The 27,296-nt window shown below is 48.3% G+C and overlaps 2 protein-coding genes across 2 annotated transcripts in view; one reads left to right on the top strand and one right to left on the bottom strand.

Moving 5' to 3' along the window:
- The window catches only part of LOC119405737 (rho GTPase-activating protein 100F), a 111,291-nt gene that overhangs the window by 35,039 nt on the left and 48,956 nt on the right, over positions 1–27,296 (top strand). The gene's annotated exons all lie outside the window — the stretch shown is intronic.
- Positions 9,292–10,986, bottom strand: LOC119405738 (probable ATP-dependent RNA helicase DDX5). The gene has a single exon (XM_037672574.1). The coding sequence runs from the start codon at positions 10,984–10,986 to the stop codon at positions 9,292–9,294; it is 1,695 nt and encodes a 564-aa protein (XP_037528502.1).

Below are 27,296 nucleotides of genomic sequence, written 5' to 3'. Positions count from 1 at the left end.
CTGCTGGCATGAGACGCGCGCGCTGGCAGATTTGGAAAAGGGGGTTGCCGGCTGGCCGAACAATACCTGGGGAAGGAGCGAAGAAGAATGGGTCGCCGGCCGCCTGATAAGGGAGAGCGCGGCCGAAGACAACGGGAGATCCCTTAGAAATTGGTTGATTATGGGAGTGAGTGAGTGGAGGGGGGAGGGAGGGGGTGTATGGTAGAGAAGAGATTCTTCAGCTCATTGATTGGCGAGCACGGTCGACCCCTCTACCCCCCCCCCCCCCGCCCCCGGGTTTGCCAGTCTCCCGGTTGATGGGCGTGTACACTAATTGAGCGAGTGATCGATTCGTCGAATCATTGATGCGCCGATAGGTGATGGCTGGTAACACGGAGTGTACGTTGCGTGCCCCAGTGTAGTCCACCTGTCTGCCTCTGCGCATGCTCTGTAATGTAATTACGGGGTTTTACGCGCAGAAACCACGACGTGATTATAAGGCACGCCGTAGCGGGCGACTGCGGCTTAATTTTTACCACCAGGGATTATTTAACGTGTACCGATACGTCTGTACAATACACTTAGTTTTTTGCATTCCGCCTCTATTCGAAATGCGGCCGCTGTGGACGGCAGTCGAACCCACGCTCACGTGTCTAGCAGCGCTACGCCATAACCGCTAAGCTAGAGCGGGGAGGGGGCGGAGGGGGTCACGTATTTCAATCCGAAAACCTTAAATGCCTCATCAAACGCGAAATTTGAGCGTCGGCGTCCCGCGGCGTCGGGGACGAGTGATGCGATAGATCATCATCACGTAATGACGTCACGATGACGTCAGAGATAGTAAAAATCTGTGGCGTCATCATGGCGTCACCGTGGTGTCATCACATGACATGGTAGCCTGGTCAAAGGTGCTACGATCACGGAGGCAATGCAAAACCAGGTGACGTTGCCACCGATCTTGGAGGCAGTGCAAAACCACGTTTAGCGCAGAAAGTTTTCGAAGGGCGGCAGGGCAGGATCAATACATCGACTGAGAAGAAAAAGAAGATGGTATTCGCCTTCGAGTCGTCTTAAGTGAGTGCGTAAGGGAATTGCGAACAAAAAGAAGGCTTTTGTCTTAGGCGAATTGCATAAGGGACCGTGTGACATTTATGCACAGTTTAGGAATCTTAAGCCCCGTAATTTTAATGGCGTTCGAAAGGACGTATACCGGTGAGGGTGTAAGAACACTGAAGGTATGAGTGGAGTGAGAGAGAGAGAGAAACAGGAAAGGCAGGGATGTTAATCAGAATCGAGTCACTGGTTTGTTATCCATGTGACCCTACCGCGGGCACTACGGTGTGGAAACATGGTTTGAAAAGAAGGCATCGATAGAGACGGAGAGATAGAAACAGATGTGTGAAGTGGCAGTCACAAGGGTGAGCTTTCCGAGTACGAGTATTTCGATCAAGCTAGAAGTTGTGGTCACGGCAACGATACAATACGTCATTCCATAGCATTAAGACTGCGACGGGATCAGGTTTAACGTAGACCTGATGCATCAGGCTCTCTCTTAGACAACGTTAAGCAAAATCGAAGGTAAACAGCGCAACAACAACACGAGGACGAAAAACAGCAAGGCAGGACGTGTTCGTTTTCGTGCGGTTCAAGTACGGGTTACACACAAAGCCTGAGTAAGCCACGTTGCCTAACCAAAGGCTGCACTCCAAAACGCTGTTTCTGCAAAAACTTCACAATGAAATGGATCCCGCCAGCCCTGCTTTGTGGCAATTATGACTGCGATGCGATGAAATCAACTTACTCTGTGTAACATTGGGATGGCAATCAATCTTTTTTCCGGACGACAGGAAAAGAAAGAAATATTCAGCTGGCTCATGGCGCCGGGTCTCCGTAACTGCTCCCCAAAGGGCAAAAGGCAGATTCATAACGGATCGTCCGCGTTTTATAAGCGCAATTACGCGCCAAAAGCGGCCCCGATGATAAAGCGAGATGGTTTTCCGGCCCGTGCAAGCTGACGCAACAAAAACCTGGAAGCAATTCGTTCTCCGCGTGAAAAGGCCGAACGCCCAAGTGGGGAAAGAAAAAAAGAAAAAAAAAAGAATGTGCGGCGTTCAATACAGGTCGTTCGCAATACTCGCGTGCGCGTAAGCAAACCGAACGCGATACGATAAACAAACGGGCGAGCGAACGAAACGCTTGATAACAGGAAGAACACGACTGGGAGCCTTTTACGGACCGTTTTTCCGAGACCAAAACGAAAGAAAGGCGCCCGCCTGGGAGCTAGATGACGAAGGACGGAGGGTTAAATCGAAGAAGATCCATTACTGTTACGGCAGCGCTAACGCGTGTTGGTTAGTTCGGCGCTTTCAGCAGTCAGGCTGTTGGGATACGTATAGAAGCACGGTGCGTTCTTCGATTAATTTCTATACGCCGAGCGTTCGATCGACGCCGCGCGAGGTTGCGTTGTGCGATCGCGGAGTCGCTACACCTGCAAGTAGCGTCGCATGCTGGAGCAGCGTTGGTTCGAGTAACGGTGACGTGGAGGAAGCCATTTGTACACCCTTCAGATGCCGCTATTGGGAGTATGTGAGAGAGGGAGTGAATGGGGAGTGTTTCCGATATAGAAAGAGGAAACACTCCCTACACAGGGGAGAGTAAATGGGAGAGTGTTTCCGATATGGGGAGAGGAAATACTCCCCATTCCGGAAAGGGAGCGAATGAAAGGGCGATGGCCTCCCGTGGAGGTGAGGAAAGGGTGAAATGGCAGTGAAGGATTGGAATGGCGCACTCTAGTGAGAGGGCGACGTAAACATAAGCGAAATTAGGAGCTCGAGTACGAGGGGGAGGTGGAGAAGAGAGAACGAGTGGCGCACAGTGAGGCTAGAGAGGAGGCGTTGCATAGCGGAGAGGGCTAACGGAAGAGGGGAGGGGCGGGGAGTGCGCCTCGCTGTAGCCGCAGCAGCGTACCCTAGCTGCCGGACGCCGTATAAGTGGCGTGCGTGCGTGCGTGAGCGAGCTCAGGGGGCTCCCGGTCCGTGCGAAGCCGTGCGCTCGCTTGCTACGAGCCGTACACCTGTGCAACTGGGGCGCGCGGGAATCGAAAGCCCCAATCTATTATGCATCGCTTACGCGCGCTCTATCGCTGTCTCCACGTCCGCTGGCGGCTACGATTTCGCCCGAAAACCGCCTTGATTCCTTTTCTTCTCTTCTCGTCTTTCTTTCTTTCTTTCTTTCTTTCTTTCTTTCTTTCTTTCTTTCTTTCTTTCTTTCTTTCTTTCTTTCTTTCTTTCTTTCTTTCTTTCTTTCTTTCTTTCTTTCTTTCTTTCTTTCTTTCTTTCTTTCTTTCTTTCTTTCTTTCTTTTCATAGTGTGTGGTCCTTTTCGTTCCTGTCCGTTTTCGTTTTTCCGTCTTATAGCGCTCCTCCAACCCTATCCTCATGTTTCTTTGTTCGCTGCGTTCTTATTCCAAGTCCTGAGAGAAACCGCAGGAGATGCTATACGCCTCAACAGGCGTGGCAGTACATTATCTGATACGTCTGTGTGCCGTGCAAGATGTTTAGTGAAATCTATACTTACTGATTTAATCGTCGATTGATCGACTCATTAACTCAATGATGCAGTCCGCCGCGGTAGTCTATGGTAACGGTGCTCGGCTGCTGACCCGAAAGTCACGGGTTTCGAACGCGGTCGCGGCGGTTGCATTTCGATGGAGGTGAAAAACTAGAGTCCCATGTACTGTGCGATGTCATTGCACGTTAAGGAACACCAGATGGTCGCAACTTCCGGAGCCCAACACTACGGCGTGCCTCATAACAACGTCGTGGTTTTGGCACGTGAAACCCCAGACATTATTAATAAGGTGACAGCCATAGATGCATGCGAAAATTGACCGTCGGCGGCGTCGACACGATTGATGCAAAAAAAAAGTCATCACGCAGTGACGTCACCATATGACGTCACAGAACATTCGTGACGCTACATAACGTGACACCATCGCATGGCATTGTCGCATGGTCAAAGGTTGTCCTCTCCCGGAGGCGGTGCAAAACCACGTTAGGCGCAGAAATCTTTCGGAGGGGAAGGATGGCGATTATTACGTCGACTTAGAACAAAAAGAAAATGGCTTTCGCCTTCGAGTCGTATTAGGCGAATGCATAAAGCGCCATGTTTGCTGTGAAGGCGGCCGCCGGGCCGCCTTCGAGCAGCTAATGAGAGGCGAGCCTGACAAGCCGGCAGGGCGGCTGCAAAAAGTTAGAACCGCTCTTCGTGACGTCACAGGAGCCCTCCGTTGCGGGCGGCAGGTGTCCCGCCACGTGCGGAGCGGGTGTGCGGCTAGCGCGTGTATAGTCCCTAAGGGACCCTGCCAGTTTATTTCATTCATTCATTCATTCATTCATTCATTCATTCATTCATTCATTCATTCATTCATAAACCACTACTGGAGCCGAATGGTGGTACGACGGGAAGCTAAAGCCTGGGTCGGCCATCACAGTCGCGGTCCAACCAACTACGCACTGACGTGAAGCGGCCTTCCTGTGACTTTCTCGAATTACACGATGTTTGACGGCGCGTGCGAAGGGGCCACGCCGAGACGAAGTCGTGGTCATTGTTTCACGCTCCTTGCGTTTTCATGAGTTCACGGTTCGGCCGCTGCCTCCGCGTGGGTTCAAACAGCGCCGCTGAACTGGAAACAAACCCCCGGTTCACTGAATTAATCGACAGCGCCCTCCGACCAAGAACCAAACCCGTTCGTTCCTTTGACGGGCAGCCGGAGCGTTGACTTCAAGAAATCGAGCCCAGCCTAATGCATTCTTTACTGTCATTCGCAGCTTCTGCCTTGCTTGCTGAAATGAAAGGTGACATAGATAGCGTTGTTTAAGCGACTTTTTGCTGATGTATACGGTACACTCAAAGAAAAAAAAGGAAAAAAGCTCACATGGTCTTTTATGCACCCTCCTCAGTCGATTCGATGGGGAAAGCCATCTTCTTCTTCTTTTTCTTCTGAATCGATGCACTGAACCTCCCGCGTACACCTCTGAAAGCTTTCAGCAGCTGACGTGGTCTTGCAATGACCCCACGATCGGAGGCATTGTAAGCTTTCTGCATTTAACCTTGTTTTGCACTGCCTCCGGGATCGGCGCACCTTTGACCAAGCGATGGTGTTAGGTGATGACGTCACGGTATGTGACGTTATAATGATGCCACGAAATTTTGACGATCTGGGACGTCATCACTAGATGATGGTTTTTCGCATCGCTCGTGTTGACGCCGCCGACGTGGGACGTCGGTCAATTTGCGCGTTTGACGAGGCATCTAAGGCTTTCGCCTTCAGAAAAAGTCCATTGACTCGTTTCGCTGAGTCCAGACTTGGGCACGGATATGACTCTCTTTTAAAGAGACACTCTCTTCGGAGAACATTACACTCTCGTCGGAGAGTCGCACGTGGGACCCAAAAGAGAACCGGCGTGTCTCTTTAAAGAGGGTCACATACGTGGCAAGTCAGTAATCTCCGAAAAGGAGTTGCACAAATTCTTTTTTTCCTCTTAGAGTGTAGGTGAAAAGATTTGAGAATGATAAGTGACGTTTGATGTCGCCTTCCGTTCCGACGCCAGTTGTGTGACGCCGCAGCGGACAGGAAGGGATGGCGCTTCGCTTCAAAAAAAAAAAAAAAAAAAGAAAATGTAAGAAAGCGGAGAAGGAGGAGAAAAGAAAAGGCTGCATTTCGAACGTTCCCATGTTTGTAAAGTACCTGTCTCGCTTGAGGTGCACCCAGAGTAGTGTAGACACTTTCGGTAATGGAAGAGACGGGATATATACGGCTTTACAGTATATAATCATCACCATCCAGACAGAGTAAACTCCAACACGGAGAGGTACCTGCGAGCATTATCAGGCTTGCTTTGTTCTGTGACTGTTTAAATCCCGTGGCGCCACAAAACACAGTATATGGAACAGTGGCATAGCCAGATATTTTTTTTTTGGGGGGGGGGGGGGGAGGAGTTGAACAATACTGTATGTACATGTATGTTCATGCGTGCATTTGTATGTGTGCGTGTATATATACACAGGAAAAATTGAAAAAGTTTCGGCTGGGGTCCCCTCGCTTGTCTATCGTACATTTCTCGCAATGCAGTACACACGAGCAAAATAGCAGAACAAATACCATAGGGGAACGGAAACGAATCACAGAGACACAGTTTGTGTTGAAGATCGTACAGCCGCTCCAGAACGACATCGCGCAACAACCAGCGCGCTTCCCTGCGTCGTTTTGTTGTGCGCCGAGCCTTCTGGCTATACGATCGTTTATGGCCGCGGCGGAAAAAAACGAACGAAGCGCGGCGCAACGACAGCGAGAGGTCGGGGTTCGAGGATACGGAAAAAAATAACGCGCGCCCATGACCAAATGAAAAGAATTCGGGGCGCCTCGAGGCACAGATCCGAGCCGCCTGTCTTCCGCATGCTTGTGAACGTACGCACCTGTCACCGTAATGCGTTTCATACTATATAAACCGCGTGTTCCACGTAATAAGAACCAATGATTTGAAGAAAAGTGGTTAACCGCAACTGAATGAAACCGACAACATGGTTTGCCGTCATGTGGTGCTCGTTAGTGTGTTTCTTATATTGCGCTTAATTAAATTTACTAAGATCAATTAGCAAAATGTTTATTATTCACATTAGGGCCACGTGCGTTTCGTTACGTTGTAGAGGGCGTTCCAAACCGACCGATCCAATTTCTTGTGGCAATGCACATGCTGCGCGGTGAATTTTTCCGGCAAGAAAGCTGACATAGTGGAAATTATGGTCCCTAGGAGACCGATATATAGTGAGCGTGGTTATGTTTGTACTAATCATGTAGGATATATGCGTTCAACTGCATACACTTATATGTCACTTCGTCGTGACAGCAGTATAGTGCCGAGTTAGCAAAAATTACACTTCAGCCTAACCGACATTGCTGATCACGTGAAAGCAATTTACGTGAACTTTTCAGAAGAATCATAAACCTGTTACTGTTTGTATCGGAGTGCAAACAACGGTGGTGACCTAGAAACGAGCAAAAAAATAGGATTTGTAACAAACTTAAAGTATAGGTGAGTCATCGCTGTAGTCAAATAGGAGACCCGGCGAAGTTCTATCGCCACAATTTGTCGAAAGAAACAAAAATACTGCGTTTTTTTTTTAATTTAACGTGAACACAAGCGCGCAAGAGGACGTGATGAGTTCGAATGCATAGCAGATAAAACACAAACACACCCAAAAAAGACATTCTTCAGTCAGAGTACTAAAATTAACTTTCCTAGAATGTACACGCGCACATTATATTGTTGTACATAAGTCGGGCTCCGTGTTTTCGGAGTTTATTGTTTTTTTTTGGCAGATATTCGGCGTCTAGCGGAGTTTATTTAACGTAAATCCCCAATTCTACAAAATTTTCAATCTAATTTTGCATTTTTCTCAATAGTCCAGTATCTTAGATGAAAGAATATCTGAACAATAAGACATCACAAAACACGAAGCATATTTTAGTTAATAATTTTGGGGGTTTTACGTCCCAAAACCACGATATGATTATGAGAGACGCCGTAGTGGAGGGCTCGGAAAATTTTGCTATCTGGTGCTTTTCGACGTGCACCTAAATCTAGGTACACGGGCCTCGGGCGCATTTTCACTTCTCTGGAAGCTTTGAACGCACAAACACATATATACATAAGCACAAATATTTCAACACAAAACACCAACGTTTTTGCGTATTACACTCAAACCTCATTATAACAAAGTCACATCTGCCACGAAAATAACTTCGTTATATCCGAAAATTCGTTAAAAACATTTATTTCTAACACTGTATCTATGACAAGACTATTCTTCATTTACTTCGTTATAACAGATAATTCGTTATATCCGCGTTCGTTATATCGAGGTTTGAGTACAGCCTTAAAGCTTATTGCAAAAGACGCAAGCATATTTTGAGAGGTACGTATATTCGATGTCGTCTAGCGTGCCCCGGTGCCGCCAGAGAACCGTATATCAATTGTAGTCGTCTCGCGCTCCCGGGGGCACTACATACGTTGCGTCGCTCGCTCCATGCGCGTCAAGCCCTTCGTTAAATGTGCGATGAGTGCGGTCTACGGGATGCTGCTGCCGTGAGGTAAAACTAGCTGATCGATCAATGAACGCATAGAAAATGCCATTTCGAAAAGGAATGGAATCGGACCACATTGGCCGTTAAAATCGGAGCTTATCGAATAAATCCGAATTGTCAAAAATTTTACCGGCGAGAGTTTATCGGATTTTAGGGGTGAAGCTCCTAAAGCCGTGGGTCTGTCCTTCCTCTGTGACCGGTTTGTAACCACCTAGTTGGGGCCACCTCTAGCTCGTGAGAAGCGCGCGTTCTGGTATGCAGTAGAAGAAGAAGACGACGTTGACGAGTGAGACTCTCGTGCGTGTTCGCCCAATGCCACCTAGAAAAATATTCTAGAGGGCGCTGGTTCGCCTGTGTGGCATTCTTTCTTCTTTACTGCGCGCGTTATGGTATGCAGTAGAAGAAGAAGACGACGTTTCAGAAGTAACGCGCCATGAGGCTCCCTCTTGGCACGCTTTCTCTTTAGCTCGGAGTCGCCAGATGGAATACAAGGCTGCGGAACGGAGGGCACGGAAGGCGGCGGCAGCGCGCACAACCAGTACAAGAACCGCTCTCACTTCATTTCACGGACCATAAAGCCGTCATAATGAAGGGACCTCGCAATCCATCCAACAATGAAGAAATGAAAGAACAAACGAAGAAACGAAAGAACAAACGAAGAAACGAAAGAACAAACGAAGAAACGAAAGAACAAACGAACAAAATAAGAGAACAAAATAAAAGCTGATTTGTATATACGCACATAGTCTCTCGTCTTTTAATCTTAATGATGTAATGGGCGAACTTTCACGGGAGGGTTATGGTTTTGCCGATGATCTCCCCCTCTCGAGCTTCACCCACTTATCATCATTCATTCCGTGGATATGGCGTGATTTTTTTTCGGATTTATCCGAAAACGCGGAGCCCTATATGTAAGCAATAAAGAAATAAAGCCTTTGATACGCAACTTTAGGGATTAATTTTATTCCCTGCAAGATTATACTCCCGGATCTCACTAACAGTGAGAGCGGGTTAACTTATAAGGTGATTAGTACTTTCTTTGCAGTTGTGTGTTCCGAATATTGTAGGTAATTGGCGATCATTACGTGGCCAGAATAAGAAAGACCCTCAGAGGAGTCTTTCTGTGCCGCAAGCCTCCTAGCCAACGACGGAGTCAATTTCCACCGCCTACCTTCGTTGTACTTTCTTCGCCACATTACTCAGATGCGGCGGTACGACCTGCTTGGCGTCTCGAAGAAACGAGATCAGCTCCTTGGCGTGCGCAGTTTCGTCGGGCTCTAAGAATGTGCACATTACACCTGTTCCATCGGGCCGAGCGACGTACTTCAAACGGCGCGAGTAGTCACCCGAGTCGATTGGGCAGTCGTAGCTCACGACTAAACGCACATTGTCCAATGATACGGAGCCGGCTGCCGCGTCGGTTGACACTAATATGGGAGCGTCGCCTAATCGCACGGAGTTCAGCGCCCAGTGTCGTTCCTGCTTAGTCTTCTTGCCGTGGAAGGCTACGCAGGCCCAACAGCGGAGGCGCAGTTTGGACACTATGTCCTCCACCGTTCGCTTCCTCTCCGTGAACACGATGGCCTTGTCGTCTTTTTCGCGGAGGACGTCGTTGAGGACGGTTACTAGTTTCTCCTCCTTCTCGAGTGCCTCGCAAACGTAGACGATGTGCTGCGCCTTCTGGTCTTCGCGGGCAACCGCCCCGACGCTGACGTTTACGTAGTCACTAGTCAGGTCGTCTATCAGTCGGTTCGCGTCCATCGTGCGGGAGGTTAGCCACACCAGCGTCTGGCGGTCGGGACGGGCGTAATCCGCAATAACGCGAAGCTGCTTCTCGAAGCCCATCGATATCATGCGGTCCGCTTCGTCCAGAACCAGGTAAGAGCAGTGGCTGAGGTTTATCCTACACTCCTCCATGAAAGAGACGAGGCGGCCCGGCGTGGCGACGCATATTTGGGCACCTTCCTCGATCTGCTTGAGCTGGAGTTCCCGAGGTTCTCCGGGCAGGAGATACATCGCCCGAATGTCCAACCCCTCGGTAAGCTCGTCGGCAACCGCCCGGACCTGTATGGCCTCTTCCCGTGTCGCTGTAAGCAACAGCACTAAAGGTCCACGGTCCCGAGACGCGGTTGGTTGGAGCAGTATGTGCATGATGGCCGGGACGAGGTAAGCGAGAGGCTCGCCTCTTGACCCGTCGTTGATGACAGCGACGAGGTCTCTACCGCTGAGTGCTACGGGCCAGCACTGCGCTTGCACCGGGCTGGGCGTTGATCTTGGGTTACGTGCCTCGATGACCTTCGCGACGCGTTCGGGGATGCCACTTTCGTCGATATAGAGGATGGGTTTCGGAACGTCGCGACCCGTGACGGTGATACCGTTGGCCTTTCGGTACGCGTCCACTTCTTCCATCGGTCTGTTAGCCGCCGTTATGTGTTCCTGGTAGACGTCCTTCTGGAAAGGCGGCAAGTGAACTTCTCTCCAGTCTGGAGCGCGTAGCTGGCTGTTCCAGGCCGTGGTCGACACTCCATTCCCTCCGCCGGTTGGGTATCTCACGAAGACAACTCTCTTTGCATCTCCGCTGGGCGGTATCTGTTCGCCGACGCCTCGCCTCAGACGTAAGGAGCGTCGTCTTCGGAGGTGCACGCCGGCGTCAACGAGTTCGACGTTTGCTCCCAGAACTCCTTCGTTCGGCCCATTGATTGGCATGTTGTTCGGCCCATTGAGTTGACCCACTCCGAACTGCCACGGTTGGGGTTGCGGTTGAAAACCAACGTTGAGCTGCTGCTGAATCGTGTGTGCCGCATCGAGGACTCCGAATACGACATCGGCGGCTACACCCAGCAGCCCGAACTGCCCGAACATCTCAGTCGGTTATGGTGGGGTTGAAATTTACAGTATCGCTGGGACACTATACGACCACCCAGAGCCCTTGTCCTCTTTGTCTTCTTTCAGCTCTAGTGCGTTTTAACGCACAAAAAATAAAGAGGGAAGGAGCAGGAGAGAAAGGAAAGGCAGATGTTAACCAGTCTAGAAGGACCGGTATGCTACCCTACAGTGGGGAAATAAAAAAAAAAAGTCACAGTTTCGCCGCAAGGGCGAAGCAATGAATGCGATAGCAAGAAAAGCGGCCCGTGATGGACGCGCTGCGACTACCGTGCGTCCATCACTACCCGGCAGCTACTAGACAGTTTTAATTTCACGTACGTAGGGACTTCTCATACGCAAACGTGAAAAGTACACGTGCGTTACGTGCACGACATCTGAAACGCTTTTAGCTACACGCACGCGACGCGCGGTGAGAGCTACCACGTAGCTCGATCTGCTGAGAGTCATGAACACTGCGGTAGTTTGTTCGGACGCCCGCGCGAGCGGACAGCGGAAGGGCGAGGTTCTCGCTGCGCAAATATAAGAAGCGAGAGAGCTGGCCGACGCCTTTAAGTGCGCCCGCGCGCTCCTAGCGCCATCTCGCTGGTAATGAAGAAACGCTTATAAGCGCCTCCGTCTCGGAGGACTGCAAACGGTGAAGGGTGTGTATATAAGGCTCGCCGTTAGCTGCCAGAGGTATGTACTGTCGGCCGCAAAAGTTTGCGGGATCTGCAGCGCGTGGCGGAGCGACGGAAAACTGCATTTCTGCGTCACCTAGCGTGATGCGGCGGGGGTTGAGGCTATCGGCCTCGGCGATTAGCGACGGCGCGTTTAGACAACGTGCCGTTGCCGCATCTAATCGCGGAGGCTGCGGCCGATAGCCTCAACGCCCGCTGCATCACGGTAGGTGACGCAGCAATGCAGTTTTCCGTCGCTCGGCCACGCGCTGCACATCCCGCAAACTTTTGCGGCCGACAGTACGCTTTGTGGAGTAGTGCTTAGCGCACCGCGCTGCGAATTGGGAGGTCGCTGGTTCGATTCCGCGCTTGGGAAGCATTTTTCTTATTTATTTTTCTTTGGGATATTGATGTATATATACATACTTATACATATACGCAGCATGACGGCGGCGACGGCGACGGCGACGGCAAAAATCAGCCGAGACTGTCCATATAATTGCTATCGCAATAATACTTAGATACAAATGTGGCTTTCCGGAAAGCGGAAATAATATATATCGCAATAAGGGACTATAAAAAACGCACTGGTTCTCTTATGAATCCGCCTCAGTCGAGTAGAGTAGTCGAGTAGAGCAGAGTAGATCCTTGGAACTGTGCAGTGGCACACACCCACGCTGGGGGATTTGCCAAGAACCGGGTAGTTTTAAAAGAAAATTCTTAAATTGAAGGTTAATTTTTGTCGATTAAAAAGTAAAATTGAAACAAGATGTTAAGAATAGAATAATATAATAAAATAGAATATAAGCAATGAAGCGCATAATTTGAATAAAAATACAGCAATTTGGAAAAGTAGAAAAAGGGGAGTAAAGATTGATTCTATAACTTAAATCGGGTTGCGCCAAGTAGCTGAGGATCAACCAACTAACCAACTCTTTGAACCTTTAAGAAACTCCTGCAGGGCATCGGCAACCTTCTCGCCACTGTGGCCAAAGGACAAAGCCCCGAAAGAAAGTAAATTTGTAGAATTTAATTCTAATCTAAGGAGTCGGAACATTGCACCTAAAGTAATTTTGTGCAAGGTAGAGTCTCTAAAACAGGAAGTGATATGTTGCTCTATTGTCTCGTGTACTCCGCAAAAACAAGAATGAGGGGAAGCTGCCAGACCAGCTCTGTGTAAATAAAAATTTAGGTACGGAGTCTGACAACGTAGTCTACTGATAGCGACTTCAATTGCTCGTGTTTGACCTATTTTACTATTTCAACGATGATTCAAGTGCTGAAGTTCTAATGTGGTCGTTAGTGACGATGCAGAAAATTATTTTCCTTAATCTAGCTACTATAATCAATTTGCAGGCCGGCAAGACATGAATAACCGGGTCATTCAAAGATGTCCTTTCTAGCGGGCATAGATCGGTCGTATATCCCACCAAGATACTTTACATCCTCTACTTGCAGAATATTTTCTCGGGATTATGAGAACGCGACATGTGAATAGGGTCTTTCACTGGAAATGTTAGCACAGAACATTTGCTGACATTTAAATACGGACGTATACCTTCAAGCCAGCTTTCTACGGCTGATAAGTATGATTGTAGTATTTGGTGTAGCATGCGTCTCCGCTGGGCGGCAGCTGTTCGGCGACGTTTTGCCTCAGGCCTAAGTAGCGTCGCCGGATGCGGAAACCGGCATTAGCGAGTTGTAGGTTCGCTGCCATGACTCCTTCGTTCGGCCCGTTGGTTTGACCAACGCCGAACTGCCATGGCTGGGGTTGCTTTTGAATACTGATGTTGAGCTGCTGCTGAAGCGCTTCGGCGAGTTCGTATACAACGTCCAAGACCGCGTTTACGGCATCGGCGGCTGCGCCCAGCACCGCGAACATCCCTGGCGGTGGTGGTGTGGTTGAAATTTACAGTATCGCGGGACGCTTGCTTGCTTGTTCGGTTAATGTAAATTGGAACATTAAGTAAAAGACGCTGATAACGCGACGACACAGAACCCCTTTCCTCTTTGTCACCTTCTGACTCGAGCTCGAGCGAACGCACAAGAAAAAAAAGACTTAGACAGGAATACGGCTCTCCGGAAAACGGGGACAACGCATATCCTAATGCAGGACTACAAAATTATTCATAATTAATAAATAAACAAAATTTTAAATATTTCTGTAGCCGAAAGACTGTATGTTTGCTCAAGTGTGCGGAGCAGATTTAGTGTAAATTAAAGGAGGAAATAAAAACAGCCCAAATACACACAAATGAAAAAAGAAACACTGAACACGTAACTGTTGTCGTAGTAAAAAATATGTAACTCATGTACAAATCAATGAAGTTTGAATATAATGCGCTAACGTATATCCGTTAAGTATAACCGAGACATGCGTCTCGGATATATTTGTAGCATTTTACGTTTGCATTCATAAAGCGAAGCGCGATTATCCTGTAGTCATAATTGTTTAGCGTCATTGATTGGGCAGTCAGGCTCTCGCTTGTTATATATTATTATTAGTGAGATAGATTTTATGCGGACCATATACGCGTCCTCTGAGGCAGTATAACTATACCTGTAGAACAGCTCATAACAGTCACAAAAACGTCACACGGGCACTTATGCATCTGCATAGGACTACTCGCAGGCGAAAGACATCTTTCTCTTCTCAGTCGAATGCCCCCTCCCCCCCCCCCTTCCGGGAAAACTCTCTGCACCCAACGTGGTCGTGCACTACCTCCGAGATTGGAGACATTGAAAGGTTTCTGCACCTCCCATGGTGTTGCACAGCCTCCGCGATCGGCCCCCCTTCGACCAAGTGGCGACGTCCCTGCGATCATAGAGTTTCCTACAATACTTACTAGAGAGAACTCTGGCGCTAGTGTCTATGGGAGCTGCGACGCATGACGCTTCACCCAGCATGGGAATGATGGGTAGTACACAAATTTGTCTAAACTTCGTTCTTTCGGCTCCGTTTGGCTGCGCGTCGCCTGCATCCGCTTTGTCGCAAAACGAAGTTCAGCAAAAGTCAGCAGTTCCACTTAACCACTTTAACTTTTTTAGGCTCACCAACTCAAACCTGGTCACGAAGTTCACAACAGTCTATTCTTTTATCCAAAACGAACGCCAAAACACAGCAATAAACAAAGCCACAAGTACGTTTGAAGCCGCAAGCACGAAGACTAGGCAAATTTGTGTACTACCCATCATACCCATGGTAGCTGAACGATCGCAGCGCCAGAGTCCCCTTTAGTTAATTTTAGGAAACTCTATGCCTGCGATAACATCATCATGCCACGTCACGTTATGCGACGTCATGATGACGTTACAAAGTTTGGTAGTCTGTAACGTCATATTGTGGCGTCATCACGCGATGATTTTTTTGCGTCGCTCGTGTTGACGCCGCCGACGGTCACTTTTCGTGCTTGATGAAAGGCGTTCAAGGCATTCGCTCTAATAAAGGATGTATATTCTTTATCGAGACAATTACGTAAATACAACAGGTTGGCTAGTTCAGCAATTTCGCTCGTATTTCTTCATTGGGAAACTGCAGCCTTTGAGCGATCAGACACGAGCTAGGCGCTTCTGTATGCTGTTCCCTTCGAACACAAGTAGCACCCGTACGAGTGCTACTTTTCGTGTATCGTAGACCCATCGTGTTGGTTTCGTCATTGCTTAAATAATTCTTTGCCAGGACAAAGACAATGCGCTTCGTTTCGGCGGCGTCAGTGACGGAGAAAAATCCTGAAAGCACTTCCATCAACCGCGGCAGGCCCGGCCTTAGGGGGATCCGCTTTCACTTCGATCCACGATCACCGCTGAAAAAACCGGGTTGCAAGTGGAACGCGCCTTATCACTGTTAGCTCCCCGGAGAGGTAGACGCAAAGTTAGCCAGCGCGTGGGTGTGAGATTCAGTATACAGCCTAGCTGCGTCTCTTCCTCTCCACATTGAGTGTATCTCTCTAGAGCGCGTAGGACCGACGAAATTCGAGCACTTAAGGTCGGAGTGCCGGTGCGCGCACTTCTCTCAGATGCGAGTCGCACCCCAGCGCCCCCGTGCATCTCTCCATTCGTTCACCTCTCGCGCGCTGTCGTTCTATACATGAGCCTTGCTACGCCGTTGAAAGTCGTTGGAGGGGAAGGCTTCGCCGCTAGACAGCGGCGCTGCGAGGTGGAGAAAGCGGTGCCGGGGGTTTGGAAATACGGAGCTTGGGGGCGCGGCGCGGCGCAGGGCAGGCAGGCAGCCCGAGAGAGTTGTGGTGGTCCGAAGGGCAGGCCAAGAAAAGATCGATTTGGTGAAGGCCATTGCACCCTTGACGGGCTGCGAGGTGCCGGCCGGGGAAGCGCAGCGCCGGCTCGGACTGAGGGAGAGGAGGATCGTCCGGGGAAAGGAGGTAGACGAGGGAAAGGGCGCGATGGGAAGCGGGAGAGAGGAACGTTGCCGTGTGGAGAGAGAGCGCCCCGGGGAAGGTTGGGAGAGAGAGAGGGAAAACGTGGGGAAACGGGGAATGTGGTCGAGCGGGAAAGGGAGAATTGGGGAAATGATTAAAAGAAAAAAGGGAGGAGAAAAGGGGGGTAGGGGACGTGAGGTGAGCGGCATCGTGTTTCCCGAGCGTGTACGTCGCATTAGCGCCTTCACTTGTGAAGATAAGAGGTGGATAACGCAGTGGACGTGGGCATAAAAGAAAGGGGAAAAGAAGGCTCGGCTCTTGCAGCGGTTGGCCGAGAAGCGAAGAGAATAGGGACAACTTTGGGAGAAAGAAAAAGAGGGATGGAGGCGTTAACAGACGCGCGCGCGAGAACCCTATGTATCCCGCGCGCTCACACGTCTGACATTGTTTCCCCAACTCGGTCGGGACCGGGCTATTATATAGTACGGGCTCGCGGAAATGAGGGAAAGATGACGTCGACGAAAGCGAATTGTTTTGTGAGGAAAAAATGAACAAGAAAGAAAAAAGGGTGCGGGGAAAAAGTCGTTTCGCTCTCGGCTGCTCGGCGCATGGTAATAGGCCGCAGATGATGCGGAGAACAGAAGGATGCAGCTTTTCTTTTTACTTTTTTTTTTGTAGATTCGTGGCACGAAGATAAATGTCAAAATATGAAGGAAAGCCTTGTCAGCGGGTTTCACGCTTGCGCAGCTAGTTTTCCAAACAAGCTTTGGCAAGACGGAGGAAGAAGGCACCGCGTTTTCTGCAAAACGTAATGGGGATGGACAGTGGCGTTGTTGTTGATTCAGTTGCACGCCATGGGAATGATCGACCGTGCGTGGATTTGTCTGATGTTTGAGCATTTGCGGTTTCGTGGCTTATTGCGCAAATTACTGCGTTGTAACCACACTTTATGGCCCCAATTTAAGAAGATGTGTATAAGGAAACTCGCATTGTAATCGTGGTTGCACACGTCACTACGCACATTCAAGGAAGAATTCAACCATTAATGGCAATCGTTCGGCTGTTTGAGCAACAACGCTTAGTATACTTGCCTGTCCAATGGCTTAGTGCTTAAAAATTTGGCCGCGTATCTGCGTGCTTCGTTCAGCTTGATCTAGCGTGATTTACTGCGCCTCAGATATGCGTAATATTTGCTTTTTGATCGACAATGCTCACAAGCATGAACGCAGCTACCAGTTCAAGATGGCTGGGAATTCAGAAAGTGCTTAATCTTTGGCCGGGTGGCTGAATCGTGTGACAGACAGACAGACTGACCAAAATTTCTCCGTTCAAGTATCCCAAGAAAGACTATCGTCTTTAAAAAAAAATCCATAATTCGTTTCGTGTATGAGGCTTAAACAAATCTTATACGCCTAACTCTTGTCATTGATTCTTAAAGAGCCTCCTCATGGGGCAGTTCGCACGACAACGCTGATGTTGAAGACGCCGTCAAACACTGCACTGTTTAAATACATGGTTGCAACGGGTTAATTCGTCTGTACGTTTGAACCCTCTTGACAAGTGCATTCGCCAGGGAGCGAACCAGATTGGACCGCGGTAACGTCATTGATAAGTTGGGCCACGACGTCAGCACTCTTCGCGATAACATTATGGGCACGACTTCCTCGAACTCTTTGTGGGTGATTCATTTTTCTGGATATCCTCGAAGGATTACATCCGATTTGTCTACGTACTGTGCTGTTTTCACGGTGCTTTCGTTTTTATTTCAGCTTTTTTCTTGCTGTTTTTGTTTTTGATACCCCCCGAGTAGTGTCCGTGTTCTCCTTTCGACAATCACGTTTACATGTAGATTCGGATGTTGCATTTATCTCTATATTGAAGTGCTTGTGTATGGGGGTTGCTTCTGCCGACCAAGCTTTATCTGACCTAAGTCCGGCTTCACGCAACGTAAACGTCAGCCACGTTACGAAAGCCCTTTGCATTTACTGCGCAAATATTTACTCCCTCATTGGTGTCTCTAAACCGGAGCTTTTCGTACAGATTCATCACTTTTATGTCTGTTTTGTTAAATATCACGCGCTGCCTTGTACCTCTACTTCCTTGCGCAGAATACTTGAACTCTACCCAGCGGTAATCATGTCGTCACGCAACGGCCGCGGCACATAGGGGAGGAGCTTTGCGTCATTGCTCACCGTCTTGCATGCGTAATTATGCAAACCGCAAATAAATTTTGCAGCTGGATATCTCGAGGCACAGACATGCTAGAAGACTTCTTCCAAGTGGAACTGTGTAGAAACGCGACTGCCTCCAACTTTTCAATGCAAACATGCCCGCTTGCTGCACTCATTAGAAAGTTCATTATTCAATCTTAGTTAATTGGGCGGCTGACAGTGATAATTATTTCTCACTTTGTGTCCCCCTGGAAAGAAAACTTATCTGCCAAGGTGGTTTTCACGTACCTCCCAGTGCTGAATTTTAAGAAAACCAGAAAGCTTAATTTTGAACACCCTATATATTTGGTTACTTTAGATGAGGAACTGGCTTAGAATAAGTTATGTTACGACAGATAAGGTTAGGCTAAATTAGATTAGGTTAGGTGAGATTGCGTTAAATCTCGTTTAATCAGGACAATGATGCGTTACGTTATTCCATGACTGTTGTTAAACTCCATTCAGTCGCAAATGATTTCTGCTGCTACCGTGAACGTGTGAATTCCAGTGAGATCTAGTTAATACGAGTGCTTTGACTTGCATTACATAGACGCCTGGACGTTTGCCTGTGGTCTGGTGCACATCGTGTCTTGCTCTAATCATCTGTTCCTCACCCGTTGTCATGTACCCGCCAAATTAACTCGGTTACTAAAGTGTTCCACTGCTAAAGTCGAGGGCGTGGGTTCGAATACCGAACACGGCGGCCGCACTCATGTGGCGGCCGAAGTCAACTACTAAACGCGAGTACTCGGATTTATCTGCACGTTAAAGCACCCTGGGAGGTCAGAAGTATTCCTCAGTACCCCACTATGTCGTCTGCCTCGTAATCATCTCGCAGTTTTGGCGCGTAAATCTCCAGAATTTAATTTCACCCTGCTGTCATAACTGTCGTCTTTTTTTACAGCGAGGCCGTGTATGATGATGATGATGATGATGATGCAAACTTTATTTGGGTCCAGAGAAGACGCAGGGGAGACCACGTGTATGTCTAGGCAAAGCCAAAATTCGTCCTTCCTGGGCGCGGATAAACTCCTAGCGCGCATGTGCTACAGAAATTCTGCAAAACCCTCTACTCACCACTGGCCCACTAAAAATGAAGAATTTGTCAGCGGACAAAAAAGGTATGTGCCACAAAAAATTGGGCATAACCAACTACTCACCACCGGCCCATTCAAAATGACGAAGTGAACACACGGGCGGCAAACAATTAACATTTCTGGACAGACGTAACCGGTAATTGATAAAGATGTTAAATGAACCATCGGGATTAACCCAGTGATAAACACCGGGGACTCACGCTTCATCTTTGCTGGTTAGCCATCTGTACTGAGTGCTTGGCTGGTGATTTCTTATGTTTAGAAATAAAACAAACAAACTTCAAAGACACTTGAGCTTCGCCTTTAAGAGTAGAACGCGACTGCGTAATCGGGTGACGTGCGCATTGCTTTCTCAACTGCTAGCCTCGCTTCGGTTCTCGGTGGATGCCTCAACCATGCCGCAAGAAAACGAAAGTCTGTGTGCGTAACATTGGCCGTTTCGAACTATCCCAGAGAGAGAGAGAGAGAGAGAAAAGACTTCATTGACCATATTGCGAAGTGCCCACTACGCCATAATTCTTCCTTTAGCGAATCAGCGAAGTGCCCACTACGCCGTAATTCTTCCTTTAACGAATCAGTGAAGTGCCCACTACGCCATAATTCTTCCTTTAGCGAATCAGCGAAGTGCCCACTACGCCATAATTCTTCCTTTAGCGAATCAGCGAAGTGCCCTCTACGCCATAATTCTTCCTTTAGCGAATCAGTGAAGTGCCCACTACGCCATAATTCTTCCTTTAGCGAATCAGCGAAGTGCCCACTACGCCATAATTCTTCCTTTAACGAATCAGCGAAGTGCCCTCTACGCCATAATTCTTCCTTTAGCGAATCAGCGAAGTGCCCACTACGCCATAATTCTTCCTTTAGCGAATCAGCGAAGTGCCCACTACGCCATAATTCTTCCTTTAGCGAATCAGCGAAGTCCCCACTACGCCATAATTCTTCCTTAAGCGAATCAGCGAAGTGCCCACTACGCCATAATTCTTCCTTTAGCGAATCAGCGAAGTGCCCTCTACGCCATAATTCTTCCTTTAGCGAATCAACGAAGTGCCCACTACGCCATAATTCTTCCTTTAGCGAATCAGCGAAGGGCCCACTACGCATCCGTGAGGCAACACTCGAACCTACGCAGCTGTCCACTTCGTTGATGCTTTTGTAGCTGATGATGATTAAGTACGTCTGAGTGCTTTGTAATGGGTGGGCCTTTAAATCACCACTGGTTTCGCAATTCACATGTTTTGAGACATGGCGTGATCCTACGCTTCTGCCACGAAATGTTACGTGCGCTAAGGAGATTCTCGCCACCACATAACGTTGCTTGGCTTGGTTTCGATTCTCAATAGAACCGAATATTTTTATTCTTTATTTAATTTGCATCTTTCTCGAATTTTTGGTCAGAGACGAGATGATGATTTTTCGCTCACAACCAGTGGCGCCGACACCGACAGCTGAATTTCTGCGACACGAGTTTTTTAACGCAATCGCGTTAAAACGCGGGAAGTTTGCGCTAAGTCGTGCGAAGCTTGGCATAGCAAACCACGGGCCCATCGCCGCTCGTAATCCCGTCAACCGACACGTCTAGTTTCGAGATGCGCAGCTTCCTCCTCGGGAAAACCCCTTCCTTAGGACGCCCATGACTGTCTCCGCACAATCGGGCGTAGCCAGGCTATACACTGTATAGCGGAGGTTGCGCGCGGCGTCTCCGTCGGGGGGCAGGGCTTAGCTACTGCGCATGCGCGGCTTGGCTAGGTGGTGCGGTATCTGGTCGCTCGACGACGCGATGCTTCCTTCATCTTTCTTTCTATCTTATTTTCTCTTTTTCTGTTTTTCTCTCTTTCGTTGACCTTTTCTTTTTCTCCCTTTCTGCATTTCTTTCTCTCTATCTCTCTCTGATTCTTTCTGTGCTACGACTTACTCTCTCCCCTTTTCCTTTCCCTCCTCCTCACGTTGACTTCCCTTCCCCACCCCCTTTCTACACTATACGATAGCCGAGTACTTGGATAGCCGAGTGGTTATAGGACGCTCGCTTTCGGATCGGTACACGGGTTCGAATCTCGCCTCGTGGAGAATTTTTTTTCTACAAGAATTTCTTTCTTTATCTTTCTCTACATATTTCTTCCTGTCTCTCTGTTTCTGTCTTTCTTTCTCTCTCTTTGTACTTATTCTCTCACCCATCAGGTTTATTACGGGCCACGCCGGAACGGTGAGTTGCGTTATTTTCCCAAACTCTGTGGCACATACCCGTTCATGATGACGATGCTTGCTTAACAGCGTCGTCGTTAAAAGATTAGTCATTTCGCTTTGCTCAGCTTTGTTTAGTTCGCATTGGGCGGCGCATGCCTGGTTGTTCCGTGTCGCAACTGCGTGTGCTCCTCCACTGATTACCCCGCCCCCCCCCCCCACTTCCTCGGGCCTCTCTGTTCCAGGATACAAACAGAGGAAGTTGGGATAGCGTCGTGGTTTGTGTTTTGAGTGAGGCCTGCGCTTGCTGTGGGATTATAATAAATACTCCACTCGCCTTCTACGCAGCAGCCAACGTCCGAGAAAACCACCACCCGCACTTAAGCCTTCTTCTATACATAGACCAAGTAAAGCCCTCGTTTCGCCTCGATCCCTTTTCCCTAATTTCTTATTTTCATCACCGTTATGCCCACAGCAGCATCGCTTCCCTCTCTGGCGCCGGCTTTTAAACGCGGTCCTTCAAGGCGGAAAAACGAGCCGGAAGGAAGGGCGGAAGGAAGTAAGGACGCGTCCTTCTTAACACCCCTCCCCTTCCGTTGCCTCTTTCTCCGCATTTCTTTATTGCGTTGTTTCCTTTCTCTTGTCTCAAACGGCGTGCAGGACTAAAGCGTTGTTGGGACGGATTTGTTTCGGGAGACGCCGGGATTCGGATGCGACGCGTCTACTGGGACACTGGGACAAGAATAGGGAAGGCGAGGGGTCATTCGTCTCGGGGAGCTCTTCGTAGTCGTCGGAAGCGCGTGCGCTCCGACCCGGAACACGGAAAGCTTACGCGAGCCTGTTCATTCCCTACCATCCCTCTTTCCCTTCTAACCTTTCTCATTTTATTATTAAAGCAGGGGAAAAAGCCGGTCTTTTTTAGGGAAATGGGGACAGCGGAGGAGGATCGGAAGGCCGCGCGGGCAAAAAAAAAAAAAGAAAAACAAGGCGAAGCTTGCACTAGTGGTGCAAAGGCCGGAGAAAAATTTTCTATTTCTTCCTCTCTTTCTATCTCCTTTTTGTATCTATCTGTCTCTATTTCTTTCTTTCTCTGTATATTTATTTATTTATTTATTCTCTTTCTCGCTCTTTCTTTGTTTACTTATCTTTCACTCTACCTCTTTTTTTGTCTGTTTCTTTCTATCATCTCTCTGTCTATTTCTTTCTCGGCATTTCTATATTATTTCTCTTCCTTCTTTTTCTTTCTCTCTATGCGTCTCTTCTCTCTCTGTTTCTTCCTCTCTCTCTCTCTCGTTCTTTCTCTCTCTCTACATTCGTTCACTCACTCATGCGAGTTATTGCATCCCATGCCGTACAAATCGGCGCCGAGCGAGTGTGCGCGCCGGCCGCACGTGTTCGTGGAGCGAAGAAGCTGAAGAAGAGGACGAAGACAGCACGCCGGCATGATGATGACAGTTTTCGCGAACGCTCCACGGCGGTCTTGCCGAGCTTAAACAGCTCTGCTGTTAAAAAATTGGCCGCGTATCTTCTGCGTGCTTCGCTGCAAATGTCGTTGAAAGACGATAGTCTTCTGCCGGCCGTTTCTGCGCCGTTTCAGCTCAGCCTAAGAAACCCTAGCATTTTCGGAGCAGCCTAAGAAACAATAGGTTCATTAGAATTACGTATCTATGTATTTTCTAGTAAAGGACCACACCACCTAATACTTACGTATTGATGTTGCGCCTCAGATATGCGTAATATTTGCTTATTGATCGACAATGTTCGCAAGTACGAACGCAAGATGGCTGGGCGTCCAGCAAGCGCTTAAACTTCGGCCGGGTGGCTGAATCGTGTGACAGACAGACAGACGGACCAAAATTTCTGCGTTTAAGTTCCCAAAGAAAGACTATCGTCTTAAAAAAAAGAAAGAAAGGAGGGCACGCGTCTCGGTAAAACAGCAAACCGGAGGCATTTGAGGGAAAATGAGGAGGCGATCTGGAGCGAAGGCGCATAACGACGGGTTCAGGCCTTGTGCTTTGTAGATGCGACCCCGAGTCGGCCGCGGCCTCTACGTGCGTTTGAAGTGGGTCAAAGATGAAGGCGAGGGTGTGGGTTGTGAAGGAAGGTTCTCTCCTTAATGCATGACGGGAAGGAAAGTTGTTGGGGTTGTGGCCTTAATGCACGTGCCTTATACGTCTTTGTCAGAGCGCGCTCCTCAACGAAGAAGGACGTGACCTCGAAAGAAAAAAGAGTGTTCCGGTTCCGGTCTACAGCGTACGCGCACACGCGCAGCTGCGAATGTATATGCAAATGCGCTCGACACGCCGAGTCGTTAGAGATGGTGTTTCAGGCTGAGCTTCGGCTGTGTTTCGCTCTGGCAATGCTGTTTTTTGCAACGCAGAAAACGGGTCGGTCGTAAATAACACAGGCCTCACTGTATACATTGACACCAAGTACTGTTTTCTTTTTCTTGTTTATTGTTTTTATTTCCGGTCGGTGACAACTTTTCGCCGGCTGTCATTGTTATACAAAAAGTTATCGCTCGACGCATTCGAATGCAATGTACTCTCTCGAACTTTCTTTCTATGGCAGAAGGATCATTCCTAGTCAGGTTGCGTCTACGTACATTCTCGAATGTACGCAAGTTCCAGTAATATGTTGGCTGGAATGTACGACATATCATGCATAAATTGCTGCCACATTTCATCCGTACATAACATTTTCAATGACAATGCTCGCCTCTACCTTCATGCTACGAGTGCTACTTTTTTCTGGGCCCGGCAGGTAAGCCCATTGATATGTACTAAACCCATGACTGACGTTCTTCGCAGTCCTACATGCTTCGCTGATCCCGAAAATATCATAATGTGTGTGGTCGGCATTCTGTCTCCTCTGCTTGGTGGCCTCCTTTCAGCGCTGAAAAGGTGAATTATGTGAAGCTTGTATTATGTGAAAAGGTGTGCTATGTGAAACAGTATGAAGTCTTCTCTTTTTCTGTAGTTGCGACCGAACCTTTTAGTTCCGCTGCTGTGATGTTGATCAGTGAAGGGCCACGTTACGCCCAAGCCGCGCGGCCGCACCGCAGAGGGCGGATTGCTTTCCGCCCGTCTCTCATTGGCCGCTTCCATTAAGCACAGACGGGAGACTATTCACGCTGTGCGGAGCGGACGGGGCGGCTTGAGCGTGATGTGGCCCTGAACACGAAGGCGGAGCGTTTGATACCGGTCCATGGCGCCGCCCTTATATAGGGGTGAAATGCGAAAACTACCGTGTACTTGGATTTAGATGCGCCTTAAATAACCCCAGGCGGTCGAAATTAATCCGGTCAAAATATCCATCCATCCATCCATCCATCCATCCATCCATCCATCCATCCACCTAACCACACATTCCATAGTCATGGCCATAAATAATGTAGTTCCCTATAGAATTTTTTTCACCATATGTTTGGCGAAGCATGGCTTTAGTTGCTTTTGCGCCGCAAAACCCAACATTAACTAACTAACTAACTAACTAACTAACTAACTAACTAACTAACTAACTAACTAACTAACTAACTAACTAACTAACTAACTAACTAACTAACTAACTAACTAACTAACTAACTAACTAACTAACTAACTAACTAACTAACTGACTGACTAACTAACTAACTAACTAACTAACTAACTAACTAACTAACTAACAATCCATTCATGCGGAAGCGCTGAGTTGTTCTCGGCAAAGGAGCTCCAAGCTTCCTTCCTGTAAACGTTTTCTGAGAGAAAGAGCATCATTTAGAGGCTACGGCAGGTTAACCAGGCGGATCTTCGGTCGACTATCCTGCAAGGGAGAGGGAGCGGCTGCCCCTCTTCCTTCTTCTCTTCTTGTTTTATTATACTGCTTCTATAATTTCTTTTATCTCTCTATCCAGCCCCTTGCTCCCATGAATATTCTTTCTTTAAACGCTCTTTGCTTCGTTCGTTAAGCGCCTGGATACGGCGCTCTTGCCGCGAAGGAATCCTCGGCGGCGCAGCTCGAATCCGTCGCCTCCTCTTTCCCTCTTTCTCTCTCCCTCTCTGCGCCTGAAAACCGCGCGCGTGTCGCGCCATCTTATAAAGCGAGCGTCAGGAAAAATCGTCGCGCCTGGGGTTTACTGCGACCCGGGCGAAGATTGACGACGGTGCGAAAACACTGCCGACAACGACAACGAAGACGGGAAAGACAACGCCAGAAATCTCGACTCGTGGAGAAGTGGGAGAGGAGGCGGGTCGAGTGCGCCCCGGGGAAGTGGTGTAATCGAATTACCGAGGGCGCGCGGCGACGACGAAATTTCGCAAAACCGCGAATAAGATTAAAGACGAAAATGAAGAAAAAAAAGTCACAGAACGAATCGAATGAGCTCCAGCCGAAAAATATAGCCACCATGGCAAGAAGCATCCGCGCTGCCGAATGAGGAAGGTGACGATGCCTCTGTCTTCAAGTCTCTTGGCTGAAAATTTTCGAAGCGCGGTTTTGATTCTTTCTTTCTTTCTTTCTTTCTTTCTTTCTTTCTTTCTTTCTTTTTTTCTTTCTTTCTTTCTTTCTTTCTTTCTTTCTTTCTTTCTTTCTTTCTTTCTTTCTTTCTTTCTTTCTTTCTTTCTTTCTTTCTTTCTTTCTTTCTTTCTTTCTTTCTTTCATCATCGACGGCTGCCAGTGCCGGCCTGTCGAAATAAGACTGTTGTTCTTACTTCCAGGCTCATTTTACTGGTTATTCGTTCGTAGAGAAAACATAATCCTAGCGCGTCGACTTCGCCCGAGCGCGCTTATTTATTCAACGCGATCTCCTCTACCGCGTTGTTAGCAAAGAGAATATAGACAGTATCACTGTAGGCCCAGATATATAGAAATGACAGCGTGAAAGAAATATATATATATATATATATATATATATATATATATATATATATATATACAGTACATGTATTGCGGCAACTGTGGACCACACCGCGATCGCTCCGTATTTTCTTGGGTGTGTTATACCTGCGTAAACAAAAAAAAATGACAGTAACAAGGCCACAACGGTAGTTGAAGCTGTAGTTTCATACTTCTTTTCCAAGTGTTATTTCTGGTCTCCAGCTAGAAACAGAAATTGCGAATTTAAGCTTTTTTTGGTAGTGGATGCCACGACGTGAAAATACCGCCGGGACGTGAGCGCTCCGTGTTGTCACTCCTTATAGAGGCGATAAAAAATTCAAGCTGCATCGAGAGGTGAGCTCCGAGGATGCCGTCGGATAACGAATTTTTCGTTCGCTGCTGCGTAGGTGGTGAAATGCACCGTGTGTATTTTACTTGCTGTACAGAGCTCACGAAGTGAAACGTGACACCCATAGTTCGCCATCGGAAGAGGGGGGGAGGGGGGGTGGAGTCTCGCCGCTGCTCTCCCCCCTACCTCCTCCCCATTGGCCCATTCCGAGGGAAAACAGTGTTCGCAATACCTGCACAAATGAAAATTAAGCGATGACGCGCGTCTCGCGACGGCCCACCTTTGGTCCGCGGCTTTCTTAAAGGGACACTAAAGAGCAAAACGATCTTTCTCACATTAGTAAAGTACTCTTTCACAATACCAAAAACGCCATGCTTGCTGCGACAAGACGCTTAGTAAGCAAGAAAACGCGCAAAAACAAAATGTGGGTGGCGATGCCACCTTCAAGTTTCCGCACCCTTCGCCGTGACGTCACATCTTTTGACGGCGACTACTAGGGACTACGTACGTAGTTCCTAAACGGTAAAAATGAAGTACACTGTCCATTGAGGGGGCCATAGACTTAA

This window comes from Rhipicephalus sanguineus, chromosome 9, assembly GCF_013339695.2.
Source record: "Rhipicephalus sanguineus isolate Rsan-2018 chromosome 9, BIME_Rsan_1.4, whole genome shotgun sequence".
Taxonomy (NCBI): Eukaryota; Metazoa; Arthropoda; class Arachnida; order Ixodida; family Ixodidae; genus Rhipicephalus; species Rhipicephalus sanguineus.
This window is presented reverse-complemented; position numbering and strand designations above follow the sequence as displayed.